Source organism: Epinephelus lanceolatus, chromosome 8, assembly GCF_041903045.1.
Source record: "Epinephelus lanceolatus isolate andai-2023 chromosome 8, ASM4190304v1, whole genome shotgun sequence".
NCBI lineage: Eukaryota > Metazoa > Chordata > Actinopteri > Perciformes > Serranidae > Epinephelus > Epinephelus lanceolatus.
Window position 1 is genome coordinate 18035415 of NC_135741.1, and position 20742 is coordinate 18056156.

Here is a 20742-nt window from a genome sequence, read left to right on the forward strand (position 1 = left end):
AATAAACCTGAAGGATCACAAGATGATTAATGGGACAGGAAAAAAGATAACAGTTCTGTTACAAACATTTGTTTTAGGTATTTGGACTTAAGTCTTTGGGCCTCGAGCAGTTATTTATACGAAACACTGAGTTCAGAGGGGAAATCACTCTCTCATAGACGACTAAAACATGTGACAGGGGACCAGAAATAGACACACCTTTTTTGTAGGCGCTCCACAAGCCAAACAGGCTTGGACCTAATGGTTTAAGATTTTGAATATAAAATCTTAATCTCCAAAGTATACCTTTAAAATAAATAAGAAGTGATAAAGTGATGAATAAATGATTGAAATCATTGGCTAACACCGTTATGTGATTTAAGAAAACAACATTCCTTCACTGTTATTGTCTCTCAGACATGGAGTTCCTGGAGGTGCTCACCGAAGGTCTCAATCGGGTCCTGCTGGTGCGTGGCGGTGGACGTGAGGTCATCACCATCTACTCTTGAAGGGCTTTAAGGTCTTTTAATGGCACCTACACAGACTCTGCCCTCTTTCCCCCCTTCTGTATTGTTCCAGGAAAATCCTCACATGCCATTAACTCATTTAACCTTTTGACCGTTAGTTCACCTGCAGAGTTATGCAACAGTCACCTCTCTGTTCTCGACTCGTCTGCTGATATCAGCAGATCCCTTTTATGGTTACTTCCGACAGTTTATTGCAAAACAAACGACTGTGAAAGCTTCACTTGATCTCAGAAAATGGAAGGTTTTATTTCCCTTTTCTGATACGTTAAGTCAACTTTATTTCCCTTTGCTTTTGTTCCTGGTTGTTTGTAAAAGAGGAATGTTTTTCTTTATCGTTTTTTCTTACTTTCTGTTATTTATTTATTTATTATTATTTATTTATTTATTCATCTAATCATGTCTGTCTTTGTCCTGGTCTGTTTTTGTCTTTCATTGTATGGTTGGAAGCACACGAGTATTTATATAAGTGGTAATGGTATTTATTGATAGAGGAAAGAACGTTGGTTGAGGACCTTTCTATGTTCATGCGATACATTTATATTAATTAATTCTCAAAACAGACCAGCTGCATGAAATATACTGACCTCTAGTTTGCACTCACTTTAGTCAGTTGTGAAAATGCTGTTAAACACTTGATTGTCCATGTTGTCTCATTGCTTACAGCAGAAATTAAAATGAAAAGAAAATGATTTGGTGCAGATTATTGTGATCCCAAACCTTATTGTTTGACTTCAGTATCCTCACCGTTGGAAAGGGATCATATACATTGAGTTGACTCAGTGACATGCAGTAATACAAAGCCTCTGAGTTCAGTGACGGCCGCTTTAAATACTGCACATTCACTAATTGTCTGATATGTATTATCTCTGGTGTCTCCTGTGATAGATGTCGTGCTGGTTGATCAGGGCGCACTGAGTTTTTATCCCTCTGTTGTTTTCATTTTAAGATACTAACATATAAACGATCAAGTAGATTTTGGTACATGATTCAATGGGCATATGAAACCTTAATTTTATCTTTATCCAAAAAATTTGGTTCATAGGAATCCTCCTCACAACTCTTTAATAAATAAACGGTCCTTCCTGATTACTTATCAACAAAATGTGCCAATATATAATTTAAATGTAATATTTTAGGTGGAATTTAAATGTAAAAAAAAATCAACAGATTTAAGACCAGGCATCTCAACAAACGTTTATTAAATATCGTGTAAAGCTTCAAGGTGAAAGTGAACGTATGTAGTTATTATATGTTTGTAAAAAGAAATTTTACAACATTAAGTCAGTGTAAAATGTTCATAGATACACGTCAACATTATATAATAAATTTTATCTCAGAGAATTTATTTTTTAATGGTGTGGTTCAGAAAAAAGTTTAGAAATACAATTTAAGAACAAATTATATATTCTATATTTTATGTATGTAAGAGCACAGTATTTAAGGAGTAGTTTGCTCACTTGATTTCTTGCTGATAGAAGAGAGATACCACTCTCAGCAGCAGCCAGGAGATGTTTAGCTTAGCTTAGCATAATACCTCTGTCCACAGGCAACAAAATCTGCCTACCAGCACCTCTGAAGCTCAGTAAGTAATGTTATATCTCATTTGTTCAATCCATAAAAAAACAAGGTGTAAAAGTGACAGTTAGCCCTTTTCGTGGAGTTTGTGAGCCAAAGTATCTCATGAGTGAGAGCAGTAACTTCCTGGAGTCTCAGCCTGTTGCCCAGCAACAGCACACACTCACCTCCGTAAAATGACAAAATGTCGCTTTAACTTCTGAATGTTTTGTTCAGTTTAATTTACAACATAAAACTTGCTAATTTGGGTGTGTTGGTGTTGGTAGGCAATTTGTTTTATCTTTGATCAGAGCTAGGCCAGCTGTCTCCTCCTGTTTCAAGTCTTTATGCTAAGCTAAGCTAAGCTAAAAGGCTACTAGCTGTAACTTCATATTTACTGTAGGCTACAGATGTGAGTCTTAAGCGGGATTTATACTTGTGTGGCAGACCCTACGCTGTAGCCTACACACGTCTCTTACGCTGTTGTGAGCATTTATACTTATATATTTATCATGTGTGGTGGTGTGTCACTCTGCAGTTTCTGTGAAGTGCTGTTAAGTTTAGTTGACTCAAAACACACCTTAAACACACATTAAACATGGCTTAATAGAGACAATATCAAACACAAACAGACAAATCAGCTTCACTATAACTCGCAGCATTCACAAACACTTGTCTTTATCTGGACACATTTTCCCCACAAATACAACATGCTAACGTTATTAGCACAGGCCTATGGCATTTTACATTGCATAAATTAGCCTAGCAACCAGCGAACTTTCCCTCTTCTCATATGAAACCAGGGACAGCAGCAACATTTAACAAAGGTAATGTTACGAAATTCGACTCCTTTACACCTCACAAAGTTCACCGACAAAACAACTGTCTTATACTGAAGACGTTTTCCAAACAAATATAACATGCTAACGTTATTAGCACACACCTATGGCATTTTACATTGTTTAAATTTCAGCTCACAAAAGTAGACAGGTCTGTAGAGCTACAGCGTTGATTCAACGCAGATGTATAAATTCCACCTTAGACTTCTCATACAACTCTTGACAAGAAAGCAAATAAGTGTATTTCCCAAAATATTGAACTACTTAAAGTGTTTTTTTTTGCTGCTAAACTAATGCACACCATTTTAAAATGTGAAGAAATAATGAGAGAATTTTAGATGAATCTCAGACGGTTAATATTAAACTGTTTTAGGATGATTGATCCTGCAGAGTACCTCTCGGACATTTCAATGCTGTTTTTGTTTTTGTTTTTTTGGTTGTTTTTTGTGTGTCTGTGCCAGAGTGTGTACACAATGGATGTCTAGTTTCTGTTTGTGTATGGTGTAGTTATTTTTGGACATACTTCATTCATGCACTTGCTGTTTTGTCATAGGTATTATTCACAAAATCTACTGATTCTGCAAACATTTCATTGGATATCACCATTTTATACAGTATATGGATATGATCAGTAAGAGTCGGGCCAGTGTACATTATCTTGCCTCAGAACGTGCACAGTTTATGATATCAGTATGAAATCAAAACACTTAGAATTAGGTTATAGTTCATATGGAAGGTTTTTGTCCGACATGTATGCACGCAGTAGTTTGAGTTTATTCCCCTCTTCCCCTCGGCCTATTTGTGCCCTCAAGTATTTTACTTAGAACATTCTGTATCATGTTCTAGCACAAAAGCATTCAGCATCTTTTCCAGGAAATCATAAGACTTGTAAGTATTCTTATATCCTTCAGATTTACTGTCTACATGTACTGTTTTTACTGCTGTAGCATTTACAGAACCTCACCTCATCATACACATATTGATACGTCCTCTTTTTGGTGAATGTCTGTGCAGCCCTCAGTGTTTCCCTAACAACTCTGCAAAGTGTGGGTGCGTAACAATAGCAACAACAGCAACTCTATTACTGATTTATGAGAAGATGGTGTAGCTCTACAGGTTGATATATTGGACGCTTGTCTGCGCATGTTTAGAGTCAATATTTTTAAACTCCCTCTCCCAGAAACAGAGAGAGTGTGTGTGTGCTGTGACTACATGCCTGTATGCTGTGTGTTTGCGTGTGGAGGATAGTGTATGTAACAGCAAGATAGAGTGAAGATGGGAAGTTTGTAAATAAATGTGTGATTTTAGACGTAGAGGTAACACGTGTAATGTGTGTTAATACAAGTTTTGTAGATGTAAAATAGGCAGTTTGTATTGTCTTTTAAAATGATAAACTTTGTTTAATGTTCTACCATGTCTAATGCAGTTATGTACCAGTAATGGTTTAATGGAACCATTTTATATGTCGGCACAAAATGCAATAAATTAAAATCATTTTAATACAACAGAGACAGTTCGTGTGTCTGTGATTTTATTCTTACAGTGTCTGCTTATAGACTCTTTCACCATTAGTAAACAGTACCACATTTTTGGTGGGCAGGGCAAAACAATTCTCCACAGACATTAGGTAGTGCTTGCTAGCAAGTTCTGTGGCTTGTTTTTGACAAAGGAGGAAGACGATGTGAGTGGTGCATTAAGGCCTCATTTCTACCTACATATGTGTACAGAGATGAGTCAACTGGAGGTCCATTCATTCCTATGGGAATCTCCATGATATCAGATGTGCCTGCGAAACCAGCTCCAGTATGCTAGCTAAGCTGTAAGACTGTTTTCTTCAGTTCAGTTGCCTGTTAATTGTCAAGTGAGTTTGTGTGATTTAAGAACTTGTTTATCTAGTTTTAACACATTGTGAATCTGAGTAATGTTACTCTGCTAAAATATGGTTTTACATCATATACAGTCAGACTGTCATTATGACTTGTTCAGCCATTCATACGTCTTTTTAATTAAATATTTCACAAAACATGCCACGTACCTTGCAGGCCAACATATTCATTTATTTGTTGCCATGCAACGTTGGTCCTGTTTTGTCCCGGTAATGTTCCAAGTGCATATTCCAAACTACTGGATGGCGAAAACGTACAAAATTAGCCTCTCCCCCATGGCTACAGGTAGTTTCTATCAAGTTTCTATCCATCCGTAAAGAAATGCACTTCCTGGTGTTGGACACTAGAGGCATCATCTGTGTAAATTTATAGATCTACAGATACCAGTCACATACATAAGTGGAAACGAGGCGTGAGAAATACTCATTCTGAGTGCCGGAGCACACTCTGACACAACCTGGACCATTTATAAATTCAGAGCACTATCTGAATGCACAATTCAGTACAGTGGCAGAGCGCTCTCTCTGGTGAGTTACCTTTAGACATGAAAACCGTCTTTGTACCGGGCTGTAAACATGTTCATTTGTACTGTAAAGTGTAAAGTCAGGCATTGTAACATGGGGGTGTATGGGGAGTGATTGACTTTTGAAGCCAGCCTCAAGTGGCCGTTTAAGGAACTGCAGGTTTGGCACTTAAGCATTGGCCTCATGTTTCAGCCCCAGAGGTTGTTGCTTGCACGAAACACAAGAAACAGCAGAGGCTGATAGAAGTGTTTTTGTTTTGCAGATATAACGTCATAAAGTATTGAACGAATCAAAATTCTGATCTGGTGATTTTGCCACTGGAAATGTCAAGGATTCACCAAAGTCATTAGGATTCATCCTCTGGGAGCCATGAATGTCGGCACAGTTCAGGCTGAGACTGGTGATTTTTCCACTGCACTTTAGACAGGAGCAAACCTTTATGGCCAGATGAAATCAGGTGCAGATCTGACAACAGATACTTGTTGATTCTGCCACTATTAGAAGGCACAAATAAAAATATTCACAGTCATGAGATTAGCTTCTCTGTATACACTTTTCTGTCGTTACTTGTCTCTGTACTCTGATTTATCGTGACTTGCACCACTGAAGACAAAATAAGACAGGAGCAACTTTTTAAAATTTTGGGGAAATCATTTCAGTTTATACTACATGATATAGTAAGAGGACTGTCAGTGTGCAGGAAGCATTAACAGAAAAGTTGTATAGTTTTTTTGTAAGACACCTACTGTTAGGTCAGCCCTCTGCTCTCACTTTAACCTACTTCAGGGGGAAATGTTGCGAACAAAGTGTTTGATCTAGAAACATGCTGAACTGCACTGATTATGATGTGCAAGCTGAAGCAAATACCACTAACTTTATAACAGACACTATGCCCTAACTGTTCGACTCGGAGGTTCACAGGTCAGCAAACTCTGTTTCACAATGTTTCCGAATGGAAATCAGCCAGTTGCAGTCACAGCAGGCAGAGAAAATTATAGTGTAAATCAGAAACTCACATGGCAACATAAACGATGATACTTTATGTTTAAATTCTTATAAAGCATATTTTTAGTGTCAGAATTTTGTCAGAGGATGCATGATTGTGTTAAATGCATTGTTAATGGTTTTAATCCATCTGATAAAAAATGTATTTTGACGTCAGGTGCATGTACGCTTCATTAGGCAAACTACTGTGGATGTATAGACGCAAAGTCCTGCAGTGTTGTGCTATAAGGCTACAAAGTAACCACAAAAAAGGCTTGTGTATTAAAACCAATACATGTCTTATTACAACGGTCAAAGTCCACGCAGCAGTGTCTCTCTGTGAGGGAATGCATGTGTTTGTCTGAGAGAGAGCAGGAATGACGAATGCCTTTGAGCTGTCTTATCTAGACAGAGATAATGCAGGCCGCAAAAGAAATGACAGTCATTTGTCCCAAGGAGGTGTTAGGATGAAGACGCAGTCGACCAGCCTTCGGGTGAAGTTACCTGTGTTTGTGTTTGTCACACAGGTGGTTATAGTTGGCTTGTATGCTGCCTTTGTCACATATGATGAGCATGCGGACGCCAGATTTCAGACCAACAGGACTAACCCCATGGACAATGCCTTGTACAGGGACTACCCTATTTTTACAGACGTACAGGTCATGATATTTCTCGGCTTTGGGTGTCTGTTGGCATTTTTCCGGCTCTATGGCTTTAGCGGGATGGTTTTTAACTTCCTCACGGCTACTTTTGCCACCCAGTGGGCCATTCTGGTGCAGGGGTACTTCCAGTTCAGCCATGATGGTAAGATCCACCTCGGGGTGATCAACATCATCAATGCAGAGTTTGCCTGTGCTGTGGTGCTGATATCTTTCGGGGCAGTGCTGGGGAAGACGAGTCCGCTGCAGCTGCTGGTCATGGCTCTGCTGGAGGTGCCAGTGTTTGCAGTCACAGAATGGGCCGTGCTCAAGTATCTGAGGATCAACGACGCAGGGGGCTCCATCCTCATTCACATCTTTGCTAGTTATTTCGGCTTGGGCGTCACTTTTGTACTGTATAGGCCTCGTCTAAATGAAGGCCATGCAAAGGAGAACACCAGCTACCAGTCTGACATCTTGGCTCTGATGGGGACCTTGTTCCTCTGGGTGTTTTGGCCTTCATTCAACTCAGCGTTAACGCTGAAAGGAGACGACCAGCACAGAGCCATCCTCCACACCTTCATTGGCCTCAGTGCCTCCACGCTCACAGCCTTCGCTCTCTCCGCCATGCTGAACAAGAACGGTAAGATCACCATGGCTGATATTCAGAACGTGACGCTGGCCGGAGGAGTGACAGTCGGAGCATCTGTGGATATGATGATAACACCTGCAGCTGCGTATGCTCTGGGTATGATGGGCTGCACTGCATGCATGCTGGGCTACAAGTACTTGAGCCCCTTCCTCGCGCGGCGTCTCAGGATCCAGGATCAGTGTGGAATACATAATTTGCACGGTCTAACAGGACTGATATCCTGTGCTGCAGGGATATGTGCTATACTGATGGCTAATGAGGAGACGTATGGCCCCAGTTTGTACGAGATCTTTACCCACAGAGCACCAGTGGAGGGTGACCCTAAGCTGCAAGAGCTCCAGTTGTTGATCCCCGGTTTGCAGCCAGGGTTGGGGAGGACTGCTCGGGAACAGGCTCTCTTCCAGGTCGCAGCTCTGTTCTCCACTATAGGAGCGTCAGCACTGGGAGGCGTCCTCACAGGCCTCGTGTTGAAGCTGCCGTTCCTCGCAGCACCATCCGATGACTTCTGCTTTGATGATGAGCTGTTTTTTGATGTTCCTCCGGACTATGATTCACCACTTAAATTCAGCACCACAGTCACTACAGAGGATTCTACTGCCTGATGTGCAGCCGCCATGTGAGATCAATGCATTTGACCGAGGAACAAAATGTAAATAAGCCTTTTTGTGTCTTTATATGTAATGGGAAACCATCACTCACATGTGTGTTACAGTAACTTTTAATTAAATGTTCATATCCATTACATCATAAATAATCATGCCACTGCAGTGACACTATTCAACACTGTCTAGTAGAACTAGAAATGATGTTTTTTATAATCCCACCTGCAAACATTAAAGGAGATTGAGTGCCAATTTATTATAAGTTTTTGATGTGAAATAAACACTTTTTTAACCTGTGTGCTTTCTTTCTTTAACTAGTAATGGTGTCAGTAATTCAAGCTGTGAAGAGCAAGAACAGTCACCTAAAGCTCAGATAATTTCATCATCCTCAACATGCAGCATCTTGTTTCAAGGGACATTAACAAACAATTTTAAAAGAACTAAAAACAATAAAATGGAACCCTAACCCTCTATTACAAGCAACATCTATATGAAACTAATGAAAAATGAAATAAATTCACAACTGTCAGACCAAACGAAGTTATGTGAATAGTAGCGAGAAATGAAACCTACCAGGGGTGTAAATATAGACAGAGCAGGCGGTGTGGTTGCACTGGGGCCGGAAAGGTGAGGAGGCCCATAGAGAGAGTGGGGCCTCCAACAATGTGTTGGGTGGAGAATGGGCCACCTTGGAAATATGCCTGTGTTCAAAGAAGAACTCTCATCAAATTAAAAGCAGTGCCATTTGCAAACTCATCTCTGTCACGTTAATTTTTCTTTTTTTGTATAACAGCATCTTTAACAAAATTATATGCTTATTCTATAGCTATAACTCAATTATTAAAATTGTCAAATTAAATAATTTCTTATTTTCTTTAGTGTTTTTTGTTATACACAGATATTCAATGATAGCGTGCACAGGGACCCACTGTAACTACCTTACCCCACTGAAACCTACATACTACAAAATGTAAAGTAAAGTTAAAAACAAAAGAAGTTATGAAAGATGGCGGTAAATAGCTTCAAAAACAAAGAAGGTGAACAGGCCAAGAAGTGTTGCAGTCATGAGAAGAAGCGTTTGGTCTTCATGGGAGGGGTAAATTATTCCAGTCTGATGGGGCTTTGAAGTTAAAAGCAAATTAATAAGAAATTTAAGGCACAGAAAATAAAGTGTGTGACATATGTATGATCTAAATGGATCTAAAAAGTGTTTGAAATACGAAGTAAATGCATCAGAGTTAAGAGACGTGTTATAGGCCTGCATGCAACAATGACGTGTAGGAAGATGACACAAACTAATCGTCAAATATTATTTAAAACTAAATTCAAATGGTTAATTTGGGCAGCAGAGGTGTTCTGGTGTATGATGTTATCTTAACCTATAACAAGGAAACTATAAAAGTGAATAGTTTCCTTGATCTTTCTTTGGTTGACATGTATTTTTATAATCACTAGATGGCGGCAGAGAGCCGTGAAGCAAACGTTACTGTGTTCCCGCGAGAAAATGCGCGATTCCAAAGTCCCATGGTGTTGGTGCCCTCAGTTCTGTTTTACAGGAAAAACATGACGGTACCTCTCGTCTCAAACAAAGGCTAAGATATCAGTGGTCTAAAATACGAGACTTTATTGGTTATATGCATTAAGACATTATCCTAATCTGTAAATTTGTATTTTAACTTCCTGTCTACACCAGCTGGCTGGGTGAAAATTTTAATTCGTATTTATGAATCAGCTTCCAGACCAACAGAGCAAAAATGAGCCGATTTAGGGATCATCTGTGGCAACTGCAAATAATATTAATGACACAAGTTGTTAATATTAACCTGCATCAAGTTAAGTATCGTTGCTCTTGCAGTATTTCACCATATGTATGTAGCACTAATATAATATGGAGGCTAAAATCCTTATCTGGATTTTATTCATTATTATTGTATTTATTTATTTATTATTATTATTAGTAGTAGTAGTAGTAGTATTTTGTGAAGGCTTGATTCTGACATATTCTGCTTGTTTTTTTTTTTTTTTTGTTTTGAACATATTTTTATGATTAATTATGCATCCACTATATCAGTTTCACATATACACATATTTTATATTTATCAACCTCCCTCCACACAAACACCCCAAATCCCTCTCTAAACTCCCCTCCCCTAACACAGTTCCTCCAAAATGATACACGTAACACGGCACAGTCTTAGTTCACAAACATGGTGGCATATTGTAAAAGGAAAAAAAAGAAAGTAAAATAAATTTAAAAAATAATTTTATAGACAGCAAAGCCTCCACTCAGCACTCAACCATCATTTCATGGTCTAAGAAGTGCCTTACAGAAAATGTTTGACATAATCAAGGGAAGGCGTCCATACATAATGACATGTGGCAATTTTACCCCCAGATCAACATGTTAAATATTCCATAAAGGACAAATACTGCCTTATGCCAGTCTAGGGGTGTTGGTGGTTTATTTGAAATCCACACAATAATATACTTTTACATGCAGCATATGTTAACACTCAGCAGTTTTCTCCTGTAAATCATCTTTCCTAATTTGCAAACTCTAATTCTTTATTGAAGCCAAATTTAACTTTGAAACAACTTTTATCCAGAAATTCTGAATATGTACATTCCATATAGTGTGTATAAAAGTACCAACACTTAATACACGGACCTGACTTCATGCTGTTAATCATATTTTTAATTGTAGGTGATATCTAAAGGTGATGTAGCATGTTCCCATTTATCTGTCCCTGTAGCTTCATCTATCTGCACCCTGAGGTCTTGAGCCCACATTTGCAAGATTGCACCATTCACTTTACAGGACCTGTCTAGGGCGTCATATCATTGTCATACTATAACTTAATGCTATGTATTATATAAAATAATTGCTCAGTTGGTGACACCTCTAATTTAAATTGCTGCACAGTTTAAGTCTGGATAAAACTTCTAACTTAGGAACCTAAAAAAATGTGTTTGAGGTAGTTTATATGTAAAAATTATGTATTTAACTTTACCTATACAATATAGGCTATACATACATATATATATATATATATATATATATATATATATATATATATATATATATATATATATACTTAAATTGTAGCCTGCTGTATTGTTTAGTTTAGCTGAGGGAGTGGAGAGACAGAAGGCCCCTGTTTCAGTAAGAGAGCGGTGAAGTACTGCTGAGCTCCAGTAGGTGGCGGTAAGGACACACCAAACACCGCCGCTGCAGCAAAAGCTCAAAGCAGAGGAAAAAGACGAAGAAGAAGGAAGGCGAGCATTTTGATACCAGGCCACGACCTGCCACGGAGAGTTGCTAACTGAAAAAAAGGTTATATAACTTCGACAATTGTGATTTCATCCTAGCTTTCTGTGACCTGCGTCGAGGGAGACGTCGAGACGAGTCTCTTCAGCGGCCCATTTCCCGTGATATTTTGACTTTGGCACACCATTTCATCAAATTCAAACGGTAACGTCAATGTTTGCTAATTAAGCTAGCTCGCTGCCGCGGAAACGCCGTTAGCCATATTGGCTGTTAACTTAGCGCTTGTTTTTCCAGCGTAAACATTACGCGGACTGCTGTAAACATCCAAAGCTAATAAGGTCTAAAATGGGTTCTTGATGACGCAGTTAATGTGTTTTTTGATATTCTTATAAGCAGACTAATCAAACGCAGCTCTAAATTAATAATAAGGGTCATTGAAACAAGCTAACGGAAGCTAACGTTGAAACGACGGAGATGTAGCATTTCGAGGTGGCTAGTTGGAGTTAGCTTCGTGTTGAGCGCAACGCGTGTTTATTCTACATGTGTTACCTAATACTGATCATGTTTGAGCTCTGTTGAATCTTGGGGTTTAAGAGTGGTTTAGTAAGTCAGATAATGAGGTTACAAATTGATCTAATTAAAGATTACATTTGTTAAATTGAGGGAAATCTTGAGGAAGTTCAGACAGACAACATGTCGCATCGCTGCCATCTGACCAACCGTAACTTATTTTTAGCAGACGTCCATCTAGCTGTCATCGACTGCGTCTACGTACATCTAAATTAGCAAAGCCGTCATTGTTTACGTCTATTTATTCTCTAGCTTGTCTTTCAATTTAAAATATTTGAATCACTCGGTACTTCCAAGTGAAAAAATTAACATTGTGTAGCTGCGCAAATCTCTCTTGAATCTACTTGTATGCACTTTACACAAAGATCCAAGACAGATCAAGTAACAGTGTAGTTACGGAACAAAACGGATGATCCATTTTCATGCTGTAATAGTTTAATAATTGTTGTCTCTCCTCCACAGGATCATCATGGCTGATGATTTTGACGTAGAGGCCATGCTGGAGGCTCCATTCAGAAAGGTGGGTTGCAGATTACAGAGATATGAGGCCTGTTTCACTGTTATGATTTACTCTTGAGTCCTTGTTATAATTGCTACTGTGACAAAGTTTACTTGAATGTTGTGTGGTGTGATTGAGTATTTAAAACGCAATACAGAATTATAAATAAATCCACATCTATCTCTCTTTATAGACTTCCCTAATGATATCTCACCTCTACTCCCATGAATTCATCTTTGATTCCACTGTGAACTGTGAAAAAAAGGAAGGTAGTTATTGTGCATATACTGATGTACTGTGGTTCACCTTAGGACTAAAAGAGATTCAACCTAGAACATCCAATCCCTATTCGGTTTCAACAAGGTGAATGCCAATGGTTGATAAGCCCATCTTTACCTGTCCAGCAAAGGAGGCAGTATTCAGATTTACAATCTGCATGCCATCACCGCTTCTGAATGTGCAGTCTTATGTAATCAGCTTTAAACCCCAGAAATGGGAACAAAAAAGTCCTCCACTGTGTGGCTTTGACCAAAAATTTATTATTTAGTCACCTCAAAGTAATTCAACTTTGACGAAATTGCTCTTTAGGTAGAATCACAGATGAAGTTGTGTTTGGAAATATAATTTGCCCATAATAATAAAGGATAGTAGATTGTGTTTGTGTCAGTCTACAACTATTCTTCAGTTGTAGTTTGACATCAGTATGCTTGAAAATGCAGATACTGCATTCGTGGAGCTTCATTGTGCGACCACATGAGCATGATGTCATGATTTCATGGCTAAATATATAGGCGAGTAATTAATTTCTCTTGCTAGTAAATATGAATACTGTCTCCTTGCCATAGTCAACTGTAATGTGAATCAGCATCTTGATTTTGCATGCTACACGATACCACAGATATTGATAATATATTTACTAGAATGACTGTAAAAATAGATACTTCTATCTAGCATCTTTGTATTTTAAAGTGAGTTACTTTTCAGTAGTTCATAATTTCCTTCTTAAGTCAAAAAGGTTGGAAATATTACTGATAACATGCAGACTAAAGATAATGGCAGTGTAACACGTGGCTGATTTGATGGATTTATTTATTCATTTATTTTATTTTTTTATTTATTCATTTATTTTCTTGGGCGTCAATATTACTAAGAAGTGTGAATCCCTGTTTGCTTCAGGGCAAGATGTGTGACAGAGGTGGCATCGAGCTCTTACAGTCCAAGAACGAAAATGGGTGAAGATCACTGGACTGACACCAACCACACAGGATCTCTTTTAGTGGTCATGGGCCATGCGTGGTCACATGATTAGGCACAAATAGTGGCATTGGTACGACCTATAAGAAGGGGAATGGTGGAGATGATCTGACTTCTGTCAAAGCTTCCTGAACTCAGCTAATATGTTGGACACTCTCCCTTTAACTTTGCTTTGTTGCATTAAGTACTGAGCAGCCTTGTAAAAAAAACAGGAGAGGGATGGGAAGCTATTGGGGTGGTGGAAGGACACTGTCCAGACATGACAGTAGGAAGTTTTGAAGTATTATTATTAATTGAATATATTCTGCATTTTCTCTTGTCCCACCCCATCCCCTTTACCTTGACGACTTGAAATGTTTCATCTACGTCCTCATGATGTTCTTCTATCAACCTTGCTTAGGATGAGATCAAGTCCTCTCATGCAAATGGACATGAAGACCAAAACAAGAAGTAAGTTTCGAATATAACGCATCTTCGTATTGTGGTTCTGAATTACACAATGTCATTTCATTTTATTAAAAATCTCTTTTACCTCGCACGACGATAGCAGTGTGTTAACAATGTTTCAGGAAAAGGAGGAGCCGAAGCAGGAGCCGAAGCCCAGGCTCCCGGAAGAGGAGAAGCAAGAGCAGAGACAGAAAGAAGGGTAAGAAGAGGAGCAGGAGCCGAGAAAGAAAACGAAGCCGCAGCAGAGAACGCCATCGCAGCAAGTCCAGAAGCAAAGAGCGTTCCGGGCGGTACAGAGCACGCAAGAGCCCAGTGTATGTGACCTTTTTATTCTTGATGACATTAATACTCAGTGTCCATTATTTTAAATACACCCGTACAATCTAAGTGTACTGCTGTAACATCTATCGTTTTGAAGCTTATAGCACCCACTTTTTGGTAGGGCTGTGCCTAAGTATCATATTTTTATCTATCAATCTTAACGATACTGTTTGAGATGTTTGTAAAGGCTGATTTTTTTATTACTTAATTGGTGCTGATTAAACAGGAACAGGAAAATGTAAAACAACCGAAAAACCACAAGATGAGTAACTGTGTAGCGTAACCTTATCAGTGGTGCAGAAATTACTTTTAATATGGGCAATAGAAAGAGAAACTAAAAAAATTAATCTAAAGTTATTACCACTAACAAACACATTCCACTCATTGAAAGATATCATGCTTGGGTAGGGATAAAAAGTAAACAAGATGGCGGTGTGTGTCTCACAAAGCGCTTCAGGGTGCTTTTACTTGGAAGTGTCTGTGCATTGCAATTTTAGTTTCAAATTTGTGGGCAAGCATTTTTAGCTGCAGCTTGTCCTACAGAGCAATCTGTGCTTTGACTGGGTGCAGCAGTTTACCTCATTGCAACACGCCAGTGCACCAACATTATAGGCATCATAAAAGAAGACTTAATTATTAAAGAATTAACGGTTGTACCTAATAAAGTGGACACTGAGTTTAAGTAGTTACCAATAGCTGTTTTGTCTGTCTGGTTCCTTTGTTGTAATTTTAGCCAAGGCAAAATACTTCCTGCTTTGACTGAGATACAAAGATGTTCAGGAAATATTTAAATTTATTTGTGTAGGAAAATTCTGGAGCTCAAATAGGCACGTATGCAAAGTTTGTCATCAGACAGTATCATCAGCTGCCTCTTCACAGCAGACATTTTGACTTGTCATAGTAGAAGCACAAGTGTTATTAATAACATTAATGAGGGCTCTATTTAGGTGTCACATGAAGCAGTGACAGCGAGCCCGCGTGTCAAATACCAGCCAAGCTGTTTTTGTTTCAGCTTTATTTAAAATTTTAAAAGCAATTCTTCTTCATATTTTAGCCGGAAACGTTCCAAAAGTCGGAGCCCCCCCTTCAAAAAAGAGAAGAGTCCCATCAGGTGAGATTAATCTTCACAGTACTACTTTTGTTTTTGATTTGCCATATGTATTGATCATTTCACCTGTTTATTATATGGTTTGTTTCAATGTTTCCAAAGACACCCTTTTTTAAATTTTGGGTATTTTTTTTCCTCTTTTTTTTTTTAAGGCAACCAATTGACAATCTAACACCAGAGGAGAGGGATGCCCGCACAGTTTTCTGCATGCAGCTGGCTGCGAGAATCAGAGCTCGAGACCTGGAGGATTTCTTCTCAGCTGTTGGAAAAGTAAGTTGATTTTCAAGCTGTCGTCACAAATAATCCAGCAAGTCTGCGTGTAGACATTATCTCTTAAATCTTGACCATTTTCTCTCTGCAGGTAAGAGACGTGAGAATGATCTCGGACAGAAACTCCAGGAGATCAAAGGGCATCGCATACATAGAGTTTGTGGAGGCTTCGTCTGTTCCACTGGCTATTGGATTGACTGGTCAGAGGCTTTTGGGAGTGCCCATTATCGTCCAGGCCTCTCAGGTGATGGTAATCTGAATACAGTCTACAGCTGCATTATTTCCACCAATACATCCTATTAAACATATTTTTTAAATAGAAACAAGTGTAACCCAGGCTGCTTTGTGGCTTTGGCAGATTCAATAATTCTGTGTTGATACACTGAATTAATTTAATTACATTTCTTTCCATGTTTAATTACAGGCAGAGAAAAATAGAGCTGCAGCTGCTGCCAACAATCTACAGAAGGGCAGCTCGGGTCCAATGAGGCTGTATGTGGGCTCTCTGCACTTCAACATTACTGAAGAAATGCTTCGAGGGATCTTTGAGCCTTTTGGAAAGGTCAGGAACAAGTTTCACATATAAATTGTAACTTAAAGTCGTTTTGTAGATGATTTCATTAAAGTCCTCCTGTCTGGTGTTTTGTTTCCAAAGATTGAGGGAATCCAGCTGATGATGGACAGCGAGACCGGGCGATCCAAAGGATACGGCTTCATATCGGTAATTTAAGCACCTTTATTTAACAGTGCTTTAGTGTTCGCAGCTAGTTTGATTTTAACTTCTTCGCTTCTTAAAGTTTGCAGATGCAGAATGTGCAAAAAAGGCCCTGGAGCAGCTGAACGGCTTTGAGCTGGCCGGACGTCCAATGAAGGTGGGGCATGTTACAGAGCGCTCAGATTCATCGACAGCCAGCTCGTTCCTGGACAACGACGAACTTGAAAGGACTGGCATCGACCTCGGCACCACAGGGCGTCTGCAGCTTATGGCTCGACTAGCAGAAGGTTTGTTATAATCTGCATCATTTTACATCAACATATACAAAGAAAATTCAACTTCAGGCGTTTTGTCACAGGCGGACATTATTTCAAACATTTTTCTCAACACATTTTTTACTGTGCAAAAACACTGTAAACTATACCATATATATGTTGATATACAACTACAGTGGGCTTAGGCAGTATCATGGCATTACAGGGGAGTAGTGCCGCTCACAAAATGGAGTCATATACCATATACCCCGATATCAACATACTTCTTCTCCATTGTTGTTGTCAAGCACCTGATTAAGCTAGATGTGACAGTTGGTGTTTGTGGTTGGCTATATGTCCTGCCCCTCTCCATTATGTTTGGATGGCTGGGATAAAACTTGACAGTGAAGAGTGCAGCATTTTACAAAATTAAATATTTTTAAATTCTTGATGCCCAGAAAAAACGGCAAACATGCACACCTAGGGCCTCTTCATATTGCCGGCATTTTTTGCATAGGGTAAATACGCAGCACTGCCCTTGCAAAGAATTAAAATACGCTGGCCATGGGGAAAAACGCTGGCTATTGGCTCAATCTTTTCATACTTTGTAGTGGCTTTGTGGTTCTGACTTGTCAAAGTGTCAATTATTTTTATGTTACCGGTCTTAATTCATTGCAGAACTCACCCGCAGGGCTCCATTTTGACTTTTCATAAGACATGTCTTTGATAAGTCTATCAGTGTCATGAAACAGTCTTTAGATTTAGTGTCACACATTAAAATATTGTCATTTCTCCTTCTCCACAGGAACTGGACTGAAGATCCCTCCTGCTGCACAGCAGGCTCTACAGATGACCGGGTCCATACCATTTGGAAACATCGCTGCTCCACCAGGTGAGATGATTGAAAGCTTTTTGTGTTTGTGTATTTATTGATTTAATAGAAAATTCAGTGACAAATAATAATTCTCTCTCTGTTTCAGCTGTTCCTACTCCAGCTCCAAGCCAAGCCTTGAACCTCCCCTCACAGCCGCTGGCCACACACTGCCTTCAGCTGTCCAACCTGTTCAACCCACAAGCGTAAGGACATTTTTGTTTTAGCTACTTTTTAAAGTTTGTCTTGAAACATTAGTTAAATGCCCAAATGTACAATGAATCTTTGTAACTGTTCCTCCTGTTTGTAAATGTGAAGGAATTAAAACATTTACAGCGTAAATAATGTGAACTGTTCAGAGTAGAAATGATTCCCAAAGTTCAACTAAAGCTGATCTGAGGCTGTAGCAGAAGAGTTAGACAAACCAAGTGGGTGTCTTCCAAAGTTCGGAGTCATACTAGTACTAAATTCCTACTTTGTTTTACTGTGTTGAGGTACAAAGAGGGAATTTGACAATAAAATCATTCTTACTAAAAGATACATTAAAGAGTAGAGGCCTCATATACATTCAGTTCTTTACACAGAACAAAGACTGGATTTTGGTTCTCATCTCTTACTCTGACATCCCTTTTAAGAAGTGGTCTTTAAGGCCAGTATGGACAGGACAGGGTGTCCACAGGTATCTGACTCTTTAATTTAATGCCTTTCAAGATCATTTTAGACAAATTCTTTCTTATTCAAGGAATATAGTTGGGTTAATCTACATTTTGCAAGCATGTAAGTGCATGCATAAAGTAAAGACAGTATAAGGTTCAGTGGTAGGTTTGAAGATTTGTAACATCAGACATTTGGACCTCACACAGAAGAGCTTGATTCATTTTGAGAGAAATTTAAAAGATGGATGTTTTTGGCAACTATTACACCCTTCAATGATCAGTAACTGCAATGTATGAACTATTCCTTTAAAATTCTTGTGTCAGGAATACTAACAATTTAAGCTTCTGAAGCCACTAGATTTAACATAACCATTATGTTTCTTTTTTATTTAGTGAAAACGATCCCAGCTGGGCCATCGAGATCCAAGACGATGTTATTGAGGAGTGCAACAAACACGGAGGGATCGTTCACATTTATGTTGATAAGAACTCTGCCCAAGTAAGTTGATGATTGCGGATGTTTTATCGGTTAAGACAAATAACAAAAAAAAAAAAAAATTCAGCTTATCCCTGGGGTATTGAAGGGGAAATAGTATCCATGTTCAAGTTGATCCACAGACGTCACTGTGGACAGAATGGTTAAAAACTAGTTTGATAGAAAATCTTTTGTCCTCTCTTTCACTCAGGGTAATGTGTATGTGAAGTGTCCCTCAATACCAGCAGCGATGGCAACTGTAAATGCACTTCATGGACGCTGGTTTGCAGGTGTGTGTTTGCTTTTGAATCTTTAAATGACAGTAAAAAAAACAACATAAAATGGAGATTTTTTTTCAAGGTTTTAACATGTCCTCTTTATTCTCTCTTTCAGGCAAAATGATAACAGCTGCCTACGTCCCCCTACCGACCTACCACAACCTTTTCCCTGATTCAGTAACGGCGAAGCAGCTCCTAATGCCAGCTCGTCGATAGTCTGAGACATGCTCATTAAAGTCAGTGTAAATACATTTGTTTGCAGTCACAGAAACAGACGCATTGAAATTAGTTGGCTGTGTGTAATAAAAGTTGCCTCAAGTTCATGTGTTCACCATTGAAGACTAGGCAGTTTTTTTTCTTTTGAGTTGCTTTTCAATTTTTTGTGGGTTTGTGTTGTAAACTACCACTGAGAAGTAATCTGCAGGTATCTATTGGTCGTATGTTTTTAAATATTCCTGTCTTATCTGCTTGTTTAAATCAACAGTTTTAGATTTAAAGTAAATTGCAAAGAGTTACAAAAACTGTGTTGGGATAATAGGCCTTAAATGCCAAAAGTATATCAATGTCAACAATAATCCTTTGTAACTTTTTACAGCCATAATTTCATTTTTTGTATGAAGGCTCCCAATAAACTTTGGCAAATTTGACGATTCATTTTATGTTTTTGTGCCCCTTTTTTGGGACTTTTAATTACAGCATTGGATCCTCTGTTTCTCTAATAAAGATACAGTTGGTAACTAAAGAAAATAACTCATTCACTGGAGCTCACTACATCCACAACGTATATGAGCAGGTAGTCTGAAAAAAAAAATCCTGTCCCTCCTGCCACCAGCTAGAACTGACCACGGCACACCAAAAACAGCCCATCAGAACCAGTGTGAGTGAGTGATTGACATGACTGACAGCTGTAGTCACACTAGGCAGCGCTTATCAAATATAAAGTAAGATGTTACTGCATTGCCTGTTACTCGCCTGGAAAGGTTTTCAGAAACTAAGCTGCAAAATGAGAATTTGTGACCTGGTCGCCATGTTAAATACAGTTGAACAACACATCAAGCGCCACTCACCAGCCAGACCAACACCCACTACAGCATAATACACTACAGTACGTGAAAACATTTGAGGAGAGATAGTTAAGTAACAGAATCTTTGATCATTGTGCCTAGTTTGACCTCACTTCACAAGCAGTGATCAACAGCTGTGTGGGACTCCAGCTCTGATTGGTCATCGCTCACATGCAATAAGACCATTGTAAGAAATACAAGGAGGCAAAGCAATGTCACTTTTTCCCCACACATCTGTCTCATTTAGTGCTGTGTGAATATAGTGGCAGGTTTTGCAAATATGACAGTCAAATATATAAGTTACCGACTACAGCTTTAAAAGATGAAATGACTCACTTCCTACTACAAATAAACTATAAGCCACAAACAAGAACACACCCTTCCTGAGCCAATATACTCAGGTTTTGCTGCTACAACCTCCCTCAGTCTGGTACAGCATGAGCCATACAGCTTACAGTGGCTAATGTTAGCTAACTTAAGATATTGCAATGTAATTGACACTACTCA

The 20742-nt window shown here is 38.8% G+C and overlaps 2 protein-coding genes across 5 annotated transcripts in view; both read left to right on the forward strand.

Annotated features, from left to right (window-relative positions):
* slc12a5b (solute carrier family 12 member 5b) overlaps positions 1-8481 on the forward strand; it is a 67166-nt gene extending 58685 nt beyond the window's left edge. For 2 of the 3 annotated variants that reach the window (XM_033629459.2, XM_033629461.2), the window contains exon 26: positions 397-4410. In XM_033629459.2, the coding sequence (XP_033485350.2) occupies positions 397-488 (92 nt within the window). In that variant the 3' untranslated portion in view covers positions 489-4410. Of the gene's footprint in view, positions 1-396; positions 4411-6885 lie in introns of those variants that run through there. The other variant, XM_033629462.2, reaches the window with a different exon arrangement.
* Positions 8482-11435: 2954 nt separating this feature from the next.
* Positions 11436-19825, forward strand: LOC117258386 (RNA-binding protein 39). Of its 2 annotated transcripts, none has more exons than XM_033629245.2 (15): positions 11436-11657; positions 12486-12543; positions 14177-14226; positions 14346-14537; positions 15599-15655; positions 15805-15922; positions 16014-16166; positions 16347-16484; positions 16578-16643; positions 16720-16924; positions 17697-17783; positions 17872-17968; positions 18812-18917; positions 19105-19183; positions 19287-19825. In XM_033629245.2, exons 2-15 carry the CDS (start codon positions 12493-12495, stop codon positions 19385-19387), a joined length of 1500 nt encoding a protein of 499 aa, XP_033485136.1. In that variant the 5' UTR covers positions 11436-11657; positions 12486-12492; the 3' UTR covers positions 19388-19825. The 2 variants fall into 2 exon arrangements, with proteins under 2 accessions (XP_033485136.1, XP_033485134.1); XM_033629243.2 differs by having other exon boundaries at positions 11448-11657; positions 16014-16172.
* The last annotated feature ends 917 nt before the right edge of the window (positions 19826-20742 follow it).